The 22,192-nt window shown below is 36.1% G+C and overlaps 1 protein-coding gene across 1 annotated transcript; it reads right to left on the bottom strand.

Moving 5' to 3' along the window:
- Positions 1–3,888: 3,888 nt before the first annotated feature.
- On the bottom strand, positions 3,889–15,780 carry LOC129951874 (out at first protein). The gene is made up of 4 exons (XM_056064223.1): positions 15,492–15,780; positions 9,848–9,961; positions 6,215–6,533; positions 3,889–6,136 (listed from the first exon to the last, which is right to left on the bottom strand). Exons 1-4 carry the CDS (start codon positions 15,600–15,602, stop codon positions 5,853–5,855), a joined length of 828 nt encoding a protein of 275 aa, XP_055920198.1. The 5' UTR covers positions 15,603–15,780; the 3' UTR covers positions 3,889–5,852.
- Between the last annotated feature and the right edge of the window lie 6,412 nt (positions 15,781–22,192).

Below are 22,192 nucleotides of genomic sequence, written 5' to 3'. Positions count from 1 at the left end.
AATTTGTTTTTCTTTTCTTTTTTCAACTTGATAATTTTAAAACTTAAAGTAGTGTAACATCGAGATAATTAATTCATATGGGTAATTTATAAAACGATATTTTACGGCTTATTTTGTTAATGTTTTGAAATACATACCTATTAGTTTTAATATTTGTTTTTATTTATATAAAAATATACATACATTCATGTATATGTATATATGTATATACAGTGTATCAATTTCATATTCGTGCCCCTTCAACAAAAAGTTTGAATGTTTTCCTCATCCAAAATGACTTCAGATACATAAGTTTTAACAAAGTGCAAATTAAGTAAGTTCATGGTTGATTCATTTTTCTTGAAAACTTTAAAAGAAAAGAAAAAACTAGAGTAATATTGGGTCAATTTCGTATTCGCACCCTGTTTTAATCAGTCAAAAAATTTGGTTTTAATATTTTGTGGCATAACTTTTGGAAGTAATTACAGCTTACAATCGTCTTGACATTGAGCTTACTAATTTTGTAGTTGCTTCCGAGGCTATTTGTGTCCATTCATAGAGAATTTTCTCCTTAAGGTGGTTTTTGTTCTTAATGGTGCATTTGCGGATCCAGTTCGTCCCATGATTTCTCTATCGGATTAATGTCTGGTGATTGTGGGGGGGGGGGTTTCAAAAACCTTGCTGCAATTAAAGAGAATCCACATTCGGGTTGCATTCACCTTATGCTTTGGGTCCTTTTTTTTATAATAAGCGCACACTCAAGGGGATATATTACCCTTATTATGTAGACACAGTGTGAGCACTAGGAAAGGGAGATAGGGGTGTAAAGGAGATGTCGGTGCACATTGGTTTTGAATTCCTGAATATTGCAGTAGCTCAGAAAGACAGAGTGTGGCAAGGCATAGTACGGCTAAAGAACGAATCTCTGTACTTGACAGTACGACCGAAGATGGGCTCGAGGGTATATTGATGAGCATTCCTAGAACCGCGAGTATTACGGTTGAACTGTTTAAGGGGAGGAATGCAGCTGTCTATTTCTCTAGAGCATAAACCATTAAAATAACGGTAAAACAGGGTTAGACAAGAAACATTTCGACGATGTTCAAGTGACGTAAATGATCTTATGATGGTAATATCACCAATCAATCTAAATGCTCTACGTTCAATACCATCCAAGAGGCTTAAGTTAGTTGCAGGAGCACCAGCCCAGATATGGGAGTTATACTCAAGCTTCGGACGTATATAAGTCTTGTAAATAACAGCCAGATCAGAGGGGGAGAAAAACTTCTTGCATCGCCTTAGAAAACCCAAACATCTTGCGGCATTTTTGTGCGACACACACTTTTCAAGATACACATACCAAGAATATCGAGATGTTCATTTTCCTCGATGCAAGTGCCATTTATGGATAATGGCAGGGGGGGTATATTTCGCTTTAACGATACAAGACAGCATTGCGCATTAAATTCCACGCGGTTTCTTATTCCTCATTGTACAATGCTGTTTAGGTCGGAATTTAATGAGCTTATCATATTTTGTCGTTGCAGTTCCACATCCGAAGAAGAGGGGTGTGAATCTGAAAACGAATATGAAAAACTAAGAGTACTATCGTCAGCGAAACAATGTATTAGATTAGATGTTGCAGATGAGAAAGAGTGTTGGAGATAGAACAGAGCCCTGGGGCACAACAGCATTTATTTTGTGGTTTTTAGGCTTGAATCCATCCAATACAACTTGTATTGAACGATTCGAAAGGTAATTACTAAGTCAATGAAAGAGGGATTCATGCAAACCGAAAGCACGCATTTTCGATAAGAGACCCTGATGCCAAACCCTATCAAATGCTTTTGAAATATCTAGTGCAATAATCTTACTTTCTCCAAAACTATGTAAAGATTTGTTCCACTGTTCGGTGAGATGAACCATGAGATCACCAGTGGACCTATTGCTACGAAAGCCATACTGTCGGTCATTAAGAAGCTTCCGTTCTTCAAGATATTTCGTGAGCTGATAATTAATCAGCGTTTCCATGACCTTGGAAAGAAGGGACGTAAGTGCAATCGGTCGATAATTAGACGGTGAGGAAGATTCGCCTTTTTTGGGAATAGGCTGGACAAATGTGGTTTTCCATCCGCTCGGAACGAGACCTGAGGAGTAGGACAGATGAAAAAGCTTACGCAGTAGTTTTGCCAGCGATGAAGAACACCTCTTCAGAACAATAGCGGGGATACAATCCGGACAAAGCAGATTTGTGTATGTTTATACAGCTGTCAACAAAATAATAGCAGCGCTACTTTTTTCTAATTTCTTTTTACTATATCTTCTTTGTTATTGCTTTTTTCTCTCTAACTTAAACTTTTTTTTAAAACTCTTATTCTAAGCTTCCGTTATCACCATCAATCATATCAATATGTATTATATCAATAAAATAATGGCACTTTGTTTAAAAAATTGCAAATTTTGGACACACAAAATAATAGCAGCGGTAATGGAAAAAATAGTTAAAATCAATAAAATAAAGTATAATTCAACTTAAATAGCCAACAAACATTGAGTATTTTCTGCAAATATCATTTTTTGGTATTTTGCATGTTTTCTTGTTAAATTTATTAAACAGTAGGACGAGGAAAACATTGCAGCCAAGTGCTACGCCAAGTCATACGCCAAATGAGGAACGCCGGCCAATCGTAAAGGCAAATCCAAACAAATTTGAACGTTTCTGCAAAGCTAATCCATAATGACATCAATTTTGTGGAAAAAGTGGAAACCAGAATTCGAATACGCAAATTGGAGGACGGGGACCATAGGCAAATAGTCAAAATGTTAAAGAAAGACCCCTTTAAATCAGCTGTGGAGATAAACAAAGAGCTCTAGCTCAATGTGAGCGATGAGACAGTGCGTCGCACTCTTCGCAAAGCTAATTTGAAGGCATGCCACCCAAGAAGAAAACCGCTCTTCTCCAAACATCATCTGGTTCAACGCCTTGCTTTTGCAAAAAAAGTAAAGTATTGGTAGAGAAGTGGCGGAACGTCTTGTTTTCAGACAAAGCAAAATCGTTCTTTTTGGTGGCACTGGGTTCATTTTGTTTGGTATCCACCGAACACAGAGTTCCAGCCAAAAAACACCATGAAAACAGTTAAACATGGAGGCCGCAAAAAAATGGTTTGGAGCTGTTTTTCATACAATGGTGTTGGGCCCATAAAAAAAATTGGTGGTATTATGGATCAACATGCGTGTGTCCAAATTTTGGTGGAAGTGATGCTGCCTTACGCTAAAGAAGACTTGCCTCTCAGATGGGTCTTCCAGCAAGACAATGACCCAAAGCACACAAGCCGTAGTGCGAAAGAGTGGTTCTCGCGTAAGGATACACAGCTCTTAGATTGGCCAGCGCAATCTGCAGACCTGAATCCCATTGAGCATTTGTGGGGGGATGTTAAACGTGGCGTTGGCAAGCACAATCAGAAAAATCAGGCAGAATTGTGGACGGCTATACCACGGCTGGAGGGGAATACCCATAGAGCGGTGCAATAAACTGGTGGATTCAATGCCGAGAAGATGTGGTGATGTTATGAAAGTGAAGGGTTACTGTATAAAATATTAATGTGTTAAATACATTATATTAATTATAAAATTTGATTAAATTATTGAAAAAATATTAATTTTTTGAATATTTATAAAACTGCTGCTATTATTTTGTGTGTCCAAAATTTGCATTTTTTTAAACAAAGTGCCGTTATTTTATTGATATAATGCATATTGATATGATTGATGGTGATAACGAAAGCTTAGAATATGAGTATTAAGAAAAAGCTTAAGTTAGAGAGAAAAAAGCAATAACAAAGAAAATATAATAAAAAGAAATTAGAAAAAAGTAGCGCTGCTATTATTTTGTTGACAGCTGTACATATATTTTATCCTGGCAAAAAGTAAAGTTGTTTTCTAGACCCATTTGTGCACCACTATCTTTTCAATTCGTCTTCAGGACATCTATGTAAATCTTGCGATCTATAATTCCTTTAATTATGTGCAGTTTCACAACTCCAGCTACTGAAAAACAACCCCACACCATTACCGGCCCACCACCATGTTTTGCGGAAGGTATTCAGTATTCGGCTTACGCCAAACCATTTGTCTGCCATCCGAGCCATTAATACTAAACTTTGACTCATCTGTGAAAGTAACCGTTTTCCAGAAGTCAATGTGTTTTGCTTGTTATTCTTTGGCGAATACAAGTCGTTTAAGTCTGTTGACATGACAAATAAATGGTTTTTTGCGCGATACTCTTGCGTTAAAACCATGTTCCCGTATCCAACTCCGCAACATTTCAGTGCAAAATTGTTTTTCCAGGGATTGGCAAAGGTTCTGTGCCAATTTTGGTGCACTTTTCTTTAGATTTGTATTTATCTCACGCACAATTATCCTCTGGTCCTGGGTGTTGCAAATACTTCTTGTCGTATTGCGAGGCAAGTTTTCAATCCTTTTTTCCTTGAGGTTGACAATACTTTAAACCGCTGATTTAACTCGATTAACTAAAGATGAAATCTGTTTATACCATTTACTTTCTTGGTGGTATTTTACGATGAGTTCTCGTAGTTCTTTATAGGTTTCACTAGCTTTTTTCCCATTGTTGTTACACTCTGAGACAAATTGTTTAAAACCTTTTGAAAATTCTAAATGACTTCAGAATACTTTAAATTGATAGAAAATGCAATTGAAATTAAAGTGGCTTGGCAACTTATAACTAGGCGTACGAATACGAAAGTGATCTAGTTTTGCAGTAGTGCTTATCATTTCATTAAAATTGATAAAATATATCAACCATGAATACACACTTAACATGCACTTAACTTAGAACATTCAAAGTTTTAATAGAAGGGGTACAAATATGAAAATGATACACTGTATATATAGTTAATGCTATATATCTACTAATATTTTTGTGCAATCTTATTTTTAATATTGATAAAATGTTTTCTATTGGTAATTCAAAAGAACTCTCCGATCAAATACACAGACTTTAAACAATAAGTAATTATTTGGGCAATTGAGTCTTCGTAAGGATTATATTTTTTTTAAACGTGTAAGGAAATAAAAGCTTCGTCATAATATAGAAAATAAATAGAATATAATTTGCTTTTAAATTGAACGAAGTCTATAAGTAAAAATAATTCAAACACCGAAGTTGTGAAGTAAAAATCATACATTTAATTATCTGCCATTGTGAACATTCAATTTAATTTTTAACTTTTAGGACAGAAATTATACATTAGTCATAATTTCATAAGTCATTACTCATGAGTGCTCAATAGATGTGAACTCTTCCAAAAACCAATCAAAGTAAATTAAATGTATGCAAGCATAAAGGTACAAAGCAATTGTTTCAATCCTTACCATCTCAATAATTGGACCCATTTTTATTCTAGACGAATAACTGTAGTTGTAAATTCTGAACAACAACTTAAAAGCTTAAGGACGAGTTTTGAAGTCTTAATAATTACCAACTGAAAACAATATCAATATATTATAAATAACTATTTATACATAAACACTATTTACAAAAACAAAACGTAAAAATTTACTTTTTAACATTTTGTTAATGCAAGTTTTTTTGGTATACAAAATATGCTTAATATTATTATCAAGGGTGGCAGCGATCGAGTGAGAAACAGTTTTAGAAATTGTTGATATCGATAATGTTGATGGTGACGATAGGGATAATGGTAATGTTTAATAAGATAATCATCCCAATAGTTAAGGCTTAATTGTCGAACGATATTCCTTCTTTGGGCTTTTGCTAGTGTCGCTGCAAGTCGATTGGCAACAACAACAGTACATAGGGATGAAGAATTATCGAGCAACAAATTCAGCACTCGTCATTCATCCCAAAGACACTGTTGTTTTTGCCGTACATAGTAAATATATTGGGTACATTTTCGACATGTTTTAATGCCACAGCGATAATTTGCCAAGTTTTGACTGTTGCCATTTGATTGATCCGGTTTCCCTTTGCAATATTTAAGCCCACATGGATACCAACCTATACACATTTCCAATGAACATAGGCAGGGTGCCCAAAAACTCGTTACTTCACTACAGTGCGATAATAAACTGTCGGGAAACAATTGCGTGGCAGCTTCTAAGCTGGATATTGATGATCCTATTTGATCAAAAGATAACCCAATAATATATTTTCGTACGATATTTTTCTGCAATGGTTTAGTAAGTTTATATTTACCTGGAAGCTCTGCCCATGCTTTTACATCAATATCCCGGACATAAGTTGCATCAGCTGCCTCGGAACACAATCCAGATAAATGCCTTGTAATTGGCGTGGATTTATTCAGATGTATCCATGATGTCATTGTTAGAATTTCTTTTCCTTTATCTTCTTCTGGTATTCGGACAGTGCTTGGATTCTTTTGACGCAATTTTGCCATGGCATCTGCCGAAATAAAGTCGCCTTTGATAAATTTCGTCACAAAACACATGACTTGGTACTGGCTTTGACCACGTTCTTCTTCTCCTAAAACTAATGCTTTTAAGACTTTCACTTCCTAAAAATAAAAAAGTAACAAATTTAAATTTTTGTTAAACAGATAATTATATTTATTTATTATATAAATACTTTGAAGTAATAAGTAATAAGACTAAATCAGTATAATTTTTTAATACTTGTTCGTTACAACCTCACTTTTGATAAAGGGTTGAACTTAGTTAAGGGATGAACTTAGCTGATGTACTTGACCACAATAAGTGCATATTTTTGGCCTTTTTTCTTTTGAGTTCACCCAAATGGTCTGTTCATTTGGATAAAAGTTTGGTGGGCATTATATTAAATGTATCCATTTTTGCAGAAAGTATTTTTTTGAAAGCTTTTCATAAATGCTTCCGACCAATAACTTGTGTGAATTTCCATTCAATTGGAATGTTTCTTTCAGAAAAAGTCATCACTACAAAGTTAGAACGTAGTTTTAAAAATTGGAACAATTAAGTATCGAGAATTAAATTTGTCCATAAGGGTTAGATTAGGTTGAAGTGGCTGTCCAAGATGGAAACGGACACACCTAGGCCAGTTTAATGGCCCATTGTGATACCACATGAACCTTGAGGCTTCCTACTAAGCTCAATGGAACCAGTTTGAGTCCCTTACAAAACGTGAGAGGCTGATTATGCTGACATGATTTAAATCATTTAGATCGTTAAAGAAGAATCTCCTAGGTAATTCTTGCGTTTTCGAGCAGGTTATGTGCAGAGAAGATGAAAAACTGTTTCCTCTTCTTCCTCGTCCATACAGCTTCTGCAAAAGTCATTTGAGAATACGCCTAGTCGCGTAGCGTGCTTTCCTATTATACAGTATCCGGTTATGGCACCTATTATCGAGCTTATACGCGATCTGCTTAGAGAGAGCAAGCACCTTGAACGTTTTAAATCCAGAGTTGGCCAGATGTTTTTTATGACTTGACACGTGGTGATGTTGTTCCAACTGGTGCCTGACCTCCTCACATCGTCTTGCATTAGCAACAGTTTACAAGTACGTGCCAAACTTGGTAGGATGGGCTGTACTGGAGAGTTATGGACTGTTAAAGAGTTTGTAGAGACAGAGTCCAGATATTTGATAGCGGCCTGACTATATCAGATGTCGATATCACGATTTCTTTAAACCAGGACAAGACTTCCTTTATTGCCAAAAGTTCCACCCGGATCATGTTACAATGATTGGGAAGGTGGAATAAGAGACTTAATTTCAGTCGTTCAGAAAACACACCTCCACCAACCCCTTATTTTGTTTTTGACCCATCTGTATAGAAATGGATTGATTGAGGTATAGAAATCTGGAAATTTCTGTCGAATTGCAGTTGGGGATGGAGTAGTGTCTGTGCTTGAAATTGATTCTAAATACCTAAGATTTACAGAGTGGCCAATATTGTTGTAAGTCCACTGCGACGAAGCTTTGAGGCGAATAGCAGAGCTTGCTGCTATTTGTTTGCTAAATATGTCAAGAGGTGTTAGGTAGAGTAAGGTGTCCAGTGCGAAGCGATCCGCTAATACATAGGCAAGCTGAACGTTGGACCTTATTTAGCTTATCCCTGTTTATACCTTTCCCTAAAGCATTCCACCATACTGCGTGTACATTAAAATCGGTCTGATTACCGATATGTATAGCCAATGCGTGATTCTTGGTTGTAAGCCCGATTTATTACCAATAGCTACAGTAGCTTTTTTGACTCTTTCCTGTACGTTGCGTTTCCAATTTAGTTTTTTATATAAGACAAGTCACAGGTATTAAGCGTCGTCTGAGAATTTTAATTTGATTCCTTTAATATAGGGAAGGTTGACAAATGGAATTTTGCATTTCCTCGAAAATAATACCAAATCGGGTTTGTGTGGGTTAACACCCAGTCCACACCGATCAGCCTAAAGTATTAGTCTGTCCAAGGCATTTCGTAAGAGTTCTTTTAGGGTGTTTAGATGCTTTCCTGAAACTGCTATATCAACGTCGTCCGCATAGGCTATCACTCTGAAGCCTTCCGCATAGAGACTAGTTAGGATTTCATTCACCACTAGCACCTTCGATGTCAAGGAAAGCAACCAAAGTGATGGAGGGAATATTTGACGGTGCGTACTAAAGTGTGTAACGCTGTTTCCACCGATTTACCTTTACAGTAGGCATGTTGAGACGAAGACAGAAGTCTTGTATCAATACTTGCCAAGTTCTTAAGAAGGAATGATGAAAGACTTATAGGTCGCAAATCTTTACGATTGACTTGCGAGCATTTACCTGCTTTCGGTATAAAAACAACTTTAACATCTCTCCATACCGAGGGAACATGGACCAGGTAAAGACAGCTGGTAAAAATTGCCTTAAGGATTGGTGAAATTATGTCAGAAGTCTTTTGTAACTCGGCTGGTATTATCCCATCTGGTCCTGCAGATTTAAATGGTTTGAAGCTGTTGAGAGCCCATTGTAGCTTGTCCTCTGTGATCAGACCTTGTGGATATGTTGTATTGGAACTTGAACGTATATAATTGTTGCAAGTTTCGGTAAGAGAACTACTAGGAAAGTGAGTGTTCAATAGTAAGTTCAGCGATTCATTCCTTGAATTTGTCCAGGAGCCGTTTGGATTTTTCAAGCAGAATTTTCCGTACCTAGAGACTTCAGAAGTTGCTTCTATCGTGCCACAGAAAGATCTAAAAGAAGAAGAACTTGTGTGATTTTGCATTAAATTGAAATTTTTCTTTCCGGAAAAATCATCAGTGCAAAGTAAGAACGTAGTCTTAAAAATTGGAACAATTTCAGATGATGTTTTTTTGTATATAGAATTTGTAAATTTGTACATAAAAAAACTAAATAAATTTGTCATTGACTTTGTTTACAAAAGTTAATCTTTTTGAATGTTTTAGTTGATCAAATGAGACTTGTTTGTTTTGAATTGCTCAAATTGCGAAGATTGTATTCGTGTAATTCATTAAATTGTTTAAAGATGATAATTGAATTTGCTTACAAAGCGCCTTTTATCAACTTGCGACAATGCTTTTAGCGTTTTCTTCTTCTTATTTTGATTTTAACCTTGAACGAAGATTAATGGAAATTTTATTTTTCAACATTTTATGGCTGCCAACAACTGATTTTCATAAGCTTAAGAAACTGCAGATATGAAAGCCATTTTTATCATCACTGCAAAAAACACTTTTTTTTAGACAGGCCATTTAATCTTAGAAAGGCATAGAAGCAAATACTAGTATAAGCATAAAAGTTTCTCAGAGCCAGGCCGTGGGATAGGAGCATGGACACTGTTGTGCCAGTGATTGACATTTTTTTTTATATTTTGTATTAAGAAAAAAAATTATACTATCTTTATGAACTTACATTTCTAAAATCGATCAATTGCGATATAAGAGTACCGTCAGTTCTTTGAAATTCAAGTGTAACTAGGTCGTCGCTTACATTCGATGTAATAGTTTCCTGTATAACTTCTCCACCCTGTAATAAAAAAATACATATTTTTTGAGATTTGTGTCTACCTTGAAGATAAAAAGACATTAATTAATAAAAACTAATAAGAAAATTTAGATTTATGTTTGACAAAAAAAAAAAACAGATCAGTATAAATTATACAATTTAAGTGTTTGTCCTACTCCTAACTATATGCTAACTGTTGTTAAAATGTAAATATATACAGCTGTCAACAAAATAATAGCAGCGCTACTTTTTTCTCATTTCTTTTTATCATATATTCTTTGTTATTGCTTTTTTTTCTCTAACTTTAGCTTTTTCTGAAACTCTTATTCTACGCTGTCATTATCACCATCAATCATATCAATATGCATTATATCAATAAAATAACGGCCCTTTGTTTAAAAAATTGCAAATTTTGGACACACAAAATAATAGCAGCAGTTTTATAAATATTCAAAAAATTAACTTTTATTCAATAATTTCATCAAATTTTATAATTAATATAATTTATTTAACATATTAATATTTTGTACAATAACCCTTCACTTTCATAACATCACCACATCTTCATGGTATTGAAGTCACCAGTTTATTGCACCGCTCTATGGGTATTCCCCTCCACATACTTTGTACAGTCCACAATTCTGCCTGATTTTTGGGGTTGTGCTTGCCAACGCCACGTTTAACATCCCCCACAAATGCTCAATGGGATTTAGGTCTGGAGATTGCGCTGGCCAATCTAAGACCTGTATATCCTTACGCGGGAACCACTCTTTCGCAATACGGCTTGTGTGCTTTAGGTCATTGTCTTGCTGGAAGACCCATCTGAGAGGCATGTCTTCTTCAGCGTAAAACAGCATCACTTTCTCCAAAATTTGGACATACGCATGTTGATCCATAATGCCATCAATTTTTTTTATGGGCCCAACACCATTGTACGAAAAACAACCCCAAACCATAATTTTGCTGCCTCCATGCTTGACTGTTTTCATGGTGTATTTTGGCTAGAACTCTGTGTTCGGTGGAAGCCAAACAAAATTTCTAGACCCAGTGCCACCAAAAAGAACGATTTTGCTTTCGTCTGAAAACAAGACGTTCCGCCACTTCTCTCGTGTCCAACCACCATACTTTTTTGCAAAAGCAAGGCGTTGAACCAGAGGACGTTTGGAGAGAAGTGGCTTTCTTCTTGGGTGGCATGCCTTCAAATTAGCTGTGCGAAGAGTGCGACGCACTGTCTCATCGCTCACATTGAGTTCGAGCTCTTGGTTTATCTTCACAGCTGATTTAAAGGGGTCTTTCTTTAACATTTTGACTATTTGCCTATGGTCCCCGTCCTCCAATTTGCGTTTTCGACCTCTGGTTTCCACTTTTTCCACAAAATTGATGGCATTATGGATCAGCTTTGCAGAAACGTACAAATTTTTTCGATTTGCCTGTACGATTGTCCGGCGCTCCTCATTTGGCGTATGATTTGGCGTAGCTCTTGACTGCAATGTTTTTCTCGTCCCACTGTCTAATAAATTTAACAAAAAAACTCGCAAAATAACAGAAAATGATATTTGCAGAAAATACTCACTGTTTGTTAACTTTTTTAGTTGAATTATACTTTATTTTATTGATTTTAACTATTTTATGCATTAACGCTGCTATTATTTTGTGTGTCCAAAATTAAGAATTTTTTAAACAAAGTGCCGTTATTTTATTGATATAATGCATATTGATATGATTGATGGTGATAATAAAAGCGTAGAATAAGAGTATCAGAAAAAGCTAAAGTTAGAGAGAAAAAATCAATAACAAAGAAGATAATAATAAAAAGAAATGAGAAAAAAATAGCGCTGCTATTATTTTGTTGACAGCTGTACATAAATATTAAACATTGAGTTAATAATAGTATTAAATAAAAATTAAGGAAAACTTTTGCTTACATTTACAATAGTTTCTTGCTCTACTACAGATCTTACTACAGTAGGATCTGGGGGATTATGCTGCAACTTTTCCTACACACCAAGTGTTTACTTTACCTCCTCATGGTAACCACCGGATACTGGTTATATCTTTAGATATAACTTGCAAAACTTGTAAGCGCGGGTGCAAAATCGGGGAAAAAAAGCTCCTTATCAACGGCCCAACTTGGAGGTTAGTGCGAGGGGCTAACAACCCCTCCACAGTGAAAAACTTGAAAGTTATGAGAGAGATACCAGCCTCGGATAATGAACCCCCTCTTATGGTAATCAGACCCGCATTGAGAGTTTGTACCTGGAATGAAAGAACCCTCTACACTCCAGGTGCAATTCAGAAACTTAAATCTGTCCTCTCGCAGTATAAGGCAGATATTACTGCGATCCAGGAAATGCGATAAATAGGATCTGGTACAATGAATAGAAAGAATTACGACATTTATTATAGATGATTTTATATACGAGTATTTGGATGCGGATTCGTCGTGGGAAATCGGCTTAGATCGAAAGTCATTGATTTCAAACCAATAAGTGATCGCCTGAAAATCAGTATAACAACACCCGACGTTTCTTTAAAGGGTCGATGCTTCTGGTTTCAGAACCTGCAACACAAATATCGGCACGTACCAGTGTGGCTTTAGGCCAGGCAGAACAACGATGTACCAAATATTCACACTGAGGCAGATCCTGGAAAAGGCCAACTAATTTAAAGTCGAAACCCACCATCTTTTAACGGACTTTAAATCTGCTTATGATAGCATCCACCGCCAAGAGCTTATGATGGCGATGTCTTGATTCGGGATTTGTGCCGCATGACGCTAAACAATACGCAGTGCAGTGTGCAAATGGGTAATAGCTCATCCGAGTTATTGTTATTCCAAACTTGCGCAGGGTTAAGACAAGGAGATGCGTTGTCATGTGACTTCTTCAACATAGTTCTGGAGCAGATAGTGCGTAAGGCAGGTGTGAGCACGGGGGACACTATCTTCAACAAATCCACCCAGCTCCTAGGCTATGCGGACGACATAGAAATAATGATTGAAGAACAGGCGAAACTAGTTGGTTTGAAGTGAATGAGGACAAAACAATGTACATGTTATCAACAAACAAAGCAACATCTGTCCACCGCCTAGGACAAAACGTCACTGTTGGTAGCAGCAATTTCGAGGTAGTTAAGGAGTTCACCTACCTTGGAACAAACATCAATCCCATGAACGAAACCTTAGTTGAGATCCGAAGAAGAATTACACTACCCAACCACTACTGCTTCGGTTTGGCCAAACAAGTGGGTTCAAAACTCCTCACTCGAAAGACAAAGTGTCTGCTATACAAAACTTTAATTTTACCAGTTTTACTCTACGGCGGGGTGGCGTACGAATGGTCGACAAAAAAAATGTCGACTGGCCAACTGAAAACTTTACAGACTCTTAAAATGTCGATTGAAATTTGATCGACAAAAAAAAATTGCCCATTTAAATGTCGACTACAAAAAATGTCGACTGAAAAGTTGTCGGTTAAAATGTCGACTGTTGTAAAGAAAAAAAAACATGAATGTAAGCTTTTATCTGAGATTTCACATGCATGCGGCGAATGTAAACATTACAAGTAAACCGAGAGTGACTTGTTGATCGCCGCATGCATGTGAACATCATTCCCTTTGTCACTGTCGACCTTTTACTAGTCGATATTTTCAAAATCGACATTATAAGAGTCAGCATTTTGTTCGGTGGGTATTTTTATCAATCGACTTTTCGACAATCGACATTATAATGGTCGACTTTTTTAAATCGACATTTTAAAAATCGGCAAATCGTACCCAACCCTCTACGGCGCCGAGTGCTGGACGATAATTAAAAAAGGGAAATTGATACTGGGCACTTTCGAAAGAAAAATTCTTCGACGGATTTTTGGAGAAGAAGATACAACCGAGAACTGTATGAGCTGTACCAAGATGTGGATGTAGTCCAGAAGGCCAAGAAAAACGACCACATTGATCTGGCCACATCGAGCGAATGGACAACGGTCCAGCCAAGAAAGTATTCTCAGCGCAGCCCTCAGGTTCAAGACGACAAGGAAGACCGAACCTACGGTACAAGTGACTGCGGATGCCACAGCGCTTGGTCTCGGTGACTGGAGGGTGCATGCGAGGGAACGTTCACGATGGAAGACTGCAGTATCTCAGGCTGAGACCCTTCATGGATTGTGAGCCAGATAAGTAAGTAAGTAAGAACTACAGTACAGTTAACCATTTCTTGAACCACAACACCTACTTCTTGGCCAAAAACAGTTCACAAAAAATCAGCTTGTTACTTAAAGTAAGAGGTCATCTCATCAATTTGAACTACTTTCCTTACCGTCCACAATTGATAATATTGTGCGATTTATGCATTCGCAAAAAACGCGAAGATGTATTTCATTTTCTGGGAGTTTGTCCAATACTAAAGGAGTTCCGAAAGCGCTATTTTGGGATAGATATACACAGTTTAGAAGAAACGATCAACATCTTGAATGGAGAACTTTGTTGGGACCTTCTGTATGAATACTCATTGAACGCTCTTCGCTAAAGAACCAGAATAGTTGAGGAAAAATTTTAAGGTTTTAAAGTTTGAAAATTGTAAAGATTATTTTATTGAATTGCATCTAATTAGCTTTTTTTTCGTATCTATCAATTTAAAAAAAATGTCAGTCTGGTAGACGGCCTTCGGCCAAACCATTTAAAGACTTGTGTAATCTTACAATTAACAATATAATGTTTTGTTCTTGTATCTTTTGAAGTCAATAAAACTAAACTAACTAAACTAGTTGTTATTAACAAATGTATATAACGAATTCTGCCATTTAAATGCTTTGTAAACCTGTTGAAAGATTTTAGTAAGACCGCCTTAAACACTATAAAAAAGGCCAATTCTAGGTCCTACACTGTTGTTTATGATCAACAAATTAAGTAGGTATGATGAAACTAATCAATTGCTATAATTTCAATCAAAAACGTTGCTTAGTATGTCAAACTTAAATGTTGTTTTCAACAAGAACTTCTGACTTCATTTTAATAAACTTTATGCCCTAATTGTTAATCAACCTACAAACACTGATAAAGTTCGCACTTCAACATAATTCCAGTAATGCACAGATAGATCTGATATGAAAACAAGCTACTATTTCTTTTGCACATTTAAAGCATTCCACTAATCAGTTGTTTAGGGCCTTTGAACTTCTTTCAAAGAGAAAAATCAACTGACAGTGCTCGAAACTCATAGTGATCTGTCTGTAATCCCCGAACAATATATCAAACATGTACACACATCTTTCGCACCAATTAATGAATGATAGCCAATGCTGGATACGATCAATTATACACCAAACCCAAAGATGTAACTTATATGCAAAAAATAACATTTAAAGTGTTATCATCTTCAATTCGATAAACTAAAGTTTAGTTTTTTTCAGACAAAAGAATTTCATTCAAGTGTCCTTCACTCTCTTGATCTTAGAATAAAAACAAAATAGTGTTATCGATATTAACATACAGATTGAATCAATATTTCACTTTGAACTATCTATTTACTTAACAAAATATTTATAATAATTTTTACCTGATTTTGAATATTTATCAAAAGTTGACTTTGTACATTTGACAATACGATGAAAAGAATAATTACCCCCAGTACAAGGTATTTATTTTTATCGTTATTTAGATTATTCATTGTGAGTAGTATTAATAATTAGCTTCTAGTTTCAGTCAAACCGAGAAGCAAAGTTCTTTTTTAGAGAAAAAAAAAAACATTACAAAGGAAATAAAAATTATTTCTCTTGTTTTTCACAATTTCACTTCTCACTAAACATACAAAAAAGTTAAGTTATTGTGACAGAAGCAGCGCCGACCCATTTTGATACTCGAAAAAATGACATTTCGAAATGGCAGCGTTCGAAACGGAATTGAGTTAATTTTACCTGAACAAAATGGACAACTTCAGTTTGAAGTAAACAAAGTTTCTGTAAAATTTTGTATTGATGAAAAAATGTGTGAGTAAAATGTTATGTTCTTTTCAAATTATTTGTGAAAATAAAATTAATTCTATCCAATGGAAATAGATTTTAATACATAAAAAGAAAAATGCCTATATCATAAAAAAAACGTAGTTTTCTTTTGCAAATCCTGGAACTTCCAAAGAAAAGAAAGCATCAAATTTATGCAATTGAAAATGGTAATCGACAAAGAAATTTATGTGAACAAAGTTTTGCTTGTGTAGTGATCGCACTACATACCAACCCCCAACATATACATTTTCCCTAATGCCGTGCGTTTTCCCAAACACTTCAATCACTGATATATACACTATATACATTGACTCACAAACAAATCGTCACAAGGTCATCATAATACCCACTCGTCATAGCTACGTCAAAACCCATAAACTGCTATGAGTAATAAATATCCAATGTCCAACGGATTGTAAACAAATCCAATGCACTAATTGCAGGCATTGAGGAATACCCATACTAAATAATGCTGAGAATGCATCGCAGCAAGGGTCGACACTATGAGTGAAGTGGGTATGTGTGAAATATGATGCGGCGGCACTTTTGTGACCAACAGTTCGGAATATTATGAATTTATATAATATTTAAAAATTCCAACCAGGTCTCAAGTAATTATTGAATATTTTCAAGTGGGTCAATATTACCAAATAGAACCGATTGTGTAATCATCGGTTGGTGGATGATAGTTGGAGGAATGCATGTGTATTGAGGAAAATTGGTTAAAGAAAAAGTATAAAAAGTCAGGAATAGTTTAAGAAAGTTACAGAAAGATTTACCATAACATTCAACAAATTAGAACTAAAATAATCCATTATCTAACAAGGTTGCAGCCTAGCTCAAGACAGCGGGCCTTTGTTTTAAATAAATAAAGATAATAAAACTAAAATTAAAACTTAAACAAGTTAAATAAAGAGTCTTTTATTTTTTCCAAAATCTTTCCTGTCCGTATTCTCACTCTTCTCGCAACATAACGAGAAAGCACGGTTGAGAACGTATAACACTTGTTATAACAATTAAATACATATCGATGAGCGTGACGTCGCAACGCATGGTGAAGTGGTGATTTTGTATAGCTCACACTTCACCGTCTTCTCCCATTGAGCAAAATATTTCTTGTAGGTACATAAATATAACATTTTCAACGCTAAAAAAACACTTAACAAACATTTAGATTACGCACTTTTTATTTTAGAAACGTTTTTAAAAAAGTTTTCGTTAAAGAGTTTTGTCTCTTCGACAAAATCCTTTGAGATAGCAATCTTTTACTTCTCTAGGTCCAAAGCTTTGGAGTCTTTTATAAAACCCTGTATTTGTTCTTCAATTTTAAGTACATTTTCTTCATCACATTTACTATTTTTGCAGCCTGGGGCCTTGACGGAGTAGCGCACGAAGAACAGGACTTACATTCAACGGACAGAACTTTCCCTTCATCTTTATATTGGAATGAAGAGTACCTTCTCGAGTCACCAGAAGTCGGAAATGCATCTAATGGTATCTCCTCTGAAATCTAAAATAGATATGCACATAGTAAAACTTCAATTTGTTTATTTATTTATCAATACTTTACCTGAGGGGCGGCTGTCCTCCACAACGAAATCAAGATTGTTGTTTTTATGCTCAACAACAATTGTGTGGTTTTTATTAAATAAAGGCCATTCCATTGGTGAACCTCCGGAAGGGGTGACGGTTTTTTTCGTTAATATAAAAGACAAACAGTTTACACTACTCTTCGGCCCAAAGTTCCGGCAGGTACTCTTCATCTTGGCTTCCGCAAAGTTTTCTTTTTTATTTTTTTCCTCTTCCATATTCTGTTAATTCTTTGTGACACAAACTAAGGAATTGGTTTGAGGTGATCGTCTAGTTTGTGTCAAAACACAAACTAAAATGTTGGTGGAATGGGCTATAGAATGGTTTCTGCAAGTGCTCGGACTCTCATATAAGTCTATAATGCTCATGTGCGCGCCTAGCCTAAACACTATTACTTACCAGGACCAAATTTATTTCAAAATGAGATATTTGTTTTGACAGCAGCCATCAGCTGTTTTGTTTACATTAATTTGAGCGGTGAATATTTCGAAGGGTTTAATTTAACTTTGAACTGCTACTAGTTTTCAAAAGGTTTTATGTAAAACGTGTGGTTTACGAAAACTTGTGGCTTACCAAAAATGTATGTGAAAACTTCAGTTTTCGATGTAGTTTTTCGGCAAAAACTGGGTTTTGGACTTGGTATGAAAAGCCTATAAGACATAAAGCACAGCAAATAGCAAAGAAGTTGAAGTTATACATTTAGACCTATTCAAGTTAGATTCATGAAATTGTGTTTTGTTCTGTAAAGCTTTTTATAATTTGATGTGAAAACACTGTTCCTATTGAAAAACAGCTTGAAATGATACGAAATTTTAGAAAAAAAAATATCACCAAGTGTGAAAAAAAAACTAATTTTTGAATCAAAAAAATAAAATTGTTGGATCTGGTGCTGTTTTAATCTGCTTCTCCCTTTAAAGATAAGTATTGCACTTTACTTTTGTGTGGTCTTAATTAAAAATATAAACATAATCAATCTGTCAAAGTGGCTGTGTCCTCAAAGCGTTGCGTTCAGAATTCTTGAGAAATCAAAAATTAAGTATCTGCTTTTATACGTATGTATATTTTAGGCCTTGAAAATAATAAATTGTTAAACACACATTTATGTATCCTTGATTCAAGTTTATTTACGTATAAACTAATAACCAAAATAAACACGTTTTTTACTAAGTAGTCCTCTTTTACAATAACTACTACATTGTCTTTAAAAAAGGCAGAACTGATTTGACATTAATATTGGTTGAAAATTATAATCCGATATGGATTCAGACGATTTAATTATAGAAAATAAAAATATCTTTTAAGATGCTGTTCTGCAGTCCTTGCTTCTAACAAGGAGGCAAAAAGTGTATACAAAAAATTGAACCATTTACAAAATATGACGGTTTAGAGTTTTTTCGACACAACAGGAATACATTTTTTTTTGGCAAGAACTGGCATTTCCAGTTCTGATCTTTTTAAGGAAAACATCAGTTCGGCTGTCAACAGAGGTGGAGCGATTTCAATTGAACTAATTATAATGACTTTATATCTTGCCGCAGGATCTTACCAGAAGGATGATGGCAAGTCAAAATTATGAAATACATATTCAATGTTTTAAAATGTTGTTCTTCTCCAGGTAATTGCCAAAATATTTCCCAACAGAACGTCAGCAATTGTAGAGAAATTTATTAGGGCCTTGCCCTCTTAATAAAAGGACTCTATCAAATTAATCAGTGAGCCCTCCGAAACTGCGTCAGTAAAAATAAAATTGTTTGATTTTGCTAGCTTTCCACAATGTATAGATTTCCACTCCTATCAAAATAAAGAATCCAAGTCAAGTATTCGTAGCATGGCACAGGTTCAGGTAGGTTTGGATCAATAAATGTTAAATGTTGACATCAGAAAATTGTCTTCATATATGAAATACTACCATTTTTCTTGTATGTTGTATGTGATGCAATTAGACGTTACAGATGTTGCTACCGTAATATGTGACCGTCTAAAGCCCATCGTCAACAACCTGATAGGTCCTTATCAGTGTGGTTTTAGACCAACTAAGTCCACAGTTGATCAAAAATTCACATTACGGCAGATCCTGGAAGAAACCCAAGAACACCAAATCGACACCCACCATCTTTTCATCGATTTCAAGGCCGCATATGACAGCATCTACAGGGATGAGCAGTATAGAGCCATGTCTAGTTTTGGCATCAATGCCAAACTCGTCCGTTTGTGCAGGATGACCATGGAGAATTCACGCTGCTTCATAAAGGTTGGAAACAACTTAACACAACCTTTTGATGTCAAAAAAGGGTTTAGACAAGGTGATGCGCTATCATGTGATTTTTTTAACATCGTGCTTGAAAGAATAGTGCAGAGCTCACACGTCAACACTAGAGGCACTATCTTTCAAAAGTCTGTCCAATTACTACCATATGCTGATGACATTGACATAATCAGAAGAACTCAGCGTGATTTCAATAGGGCTTTGTGAGTATTGAGGCAGATGGCGACGTCTTGGTCAAAACGTTACCATCGACAGACGTAACTTTTTTAGTAGTCAAGGACTTCGTCTAGCTAGGCGCTCCACTGTAGACGCAGAAAACAATACCAGCGCTGGTATCAAACGAAGCATAACTGTTGCTAAACGCTGTTTCTTTCTTAAGAAAGCAGTTGAGTGGAAAAGTCCTCTCGAATAAGCAAAGTGTCGCTATATAAGACCATTATCATCCCCGTCCTGCTATACGGTGCAGAATCATGGACTATGACAAAAGTGGATGAAAGCACCTTGGTTCGGTTCGAGAGAAAAGTTCTTTGTGTGATCTTCAGTCCCGTATGCATCGAAGGGGAGTAGAGGAGAAGATGGAACGATGAGCTGTACGGGTTGTACAGCGACGTACACTTAGCCAGAAGTGTAAAAGTCCAACGGCTTAGATGGCTGGGTCAAGTAGAGCGCATGGAAACCAATGCTCCGGCCCGAAAGTGACCTCACCCAACTTGGATCGCGAAGCTGGAGACATCTAGCTAGAGACCGAGCTAAATGGAGAAGTTTGTTGGGTGAGGCCCTAGTTCACACAGGACTGTAGTGCTACCTTAAGTAAGTAAGTAAAAGGTTGTTGCTCTTTGGAGAGGTTGATTTGGTTTTGTTTTCTAAAATGATGGATATTTATAAGAACAAAAACACAATTGACTTCTTTTTTTTTATTTGTTTATAATAAAAACATACACATTTGTTGTTCTTTAATTAAAATTAATAAAATAATAAGCGCTAAGCAATAAGAGTAAAATATAGTTTCTGTTTTCTTTAACTGTTTTTCCGGTTTAAATATGCACATTCCCTGAAGTGGTTTAAGACACAAAATTGTTGACATTGGGCTTTTTTAACGCACGTGGGTCTTGCAGAATGGACGTCCGCCTTTGTCGTAGAAGCTCTGTCCTTCAAGATTCTTTTTGCATTATGTGCAATTGAAACATTGACTGTGATAGTTATTGCCCACATGCAAAGCACTTAAGCAGTATTCATATGAGCGCGACCAACGAACGACGAATGAATTACAAAATGTGAGTTTATATACGATTGAAGACATATTTCCACACAAATTCTTAACAAAACGATAGCAATATAGTTTCTATTTGATTTATGATGCATACTTTTATTTTTCAATATCATATATTAATAAATTTAAGAAAACAAATTTATTCGTCGCGAAAAAAATTGAAGTAGATACGAACTGTCAAACTTTATTCGCGTTCAACATTATCCACACTCGCAACGAATAAAATAATCGCGTACTTAACCTACAAAATTCATTCTTGTGTTGGTTTCGGTGATCAAAGTCAAACTTTATTCGCGACGAATTAAAAACTCTCATGTGAAAGAAATGTCAAAATCGACGAATATTCGTTCATTCGTTGGTCGTTGGTCGTGCTCATGTGAATAATGCTTTAGTGTTAAAGAGTTCATTCCAATTAGCTTCACAATACGCCAGACCTTCTTCTAGGAAGAATGGAGTGTTGCCAAAGAGCTTGCCACAGTTTGCACAAGTGAAGCACTCTGGATGGAAATGCCTTCCTTCTTTCCATTGCACTTGCTGCAAGTTGGAGCCAAGTACTTCTCGAAGCAATACTCGCAGTACAAGTCGCCCTTTTCGTCAACGAATCCAACGTCTTGCAATGGACGATGGCAATTACCATTGATACACATGAAGTGGTCGGGACACCAGATGCGACCCAAAGCAGTAATGAAAGGTCCCGACTTGATCTCCTTCTCACATTGACAACACACAGGACGCTTACCGTCCTTGTGAAGCTGACTTACAACAGCTTTAGTCTCATCGATTCCCTGTTCGTCCTCAGCAGCTGTTCTCCTGGTAGGTTTTACTGAAATTTCATAAACCGGAGGATTGACATGGTGGGTGTCTGATATGGACTCATCGCGTTCTATGTATGAATGCCGGTCGTTGGCTTGAGCCCACACTCCACAGAGATCTCTCCGTCTTTGTTGGGGCGTTTGTTCTTATTGCGAAAGATCACAGTTTCTAGGGGCACAAGTTCAGTGGTTGAAGATTGGATTGCAGCTAGGGGCGCAGCCGGAACCTGGACTGGGGTCTGTGGTTGGGCTTTTTGTTGCAAAGCCATCGGATCTTGGGGTGGTGGAATGGGAATTGTTACTAGAGCCGTTTTCACC

Source organism: Eupeodes corollae, chromosome 3 (genome assembly GCF_945859685.1).
Source record: "Eupeodes corollae chromosome 3, idEupCoro1.1, whole genome shotgun sequence".
NCBI classification, from domain to species: Eukaryota; Metazoa; Arthropoda; class Insecta; order Diptera; family Syrphidae; genus Eupeodes; species Eupeodes corollae.
The sequence above is the reverse complement of the archived record's forward strand: the minus strand, read 5'-3'. Positions and strand labels throughout refer to the sequence as shown.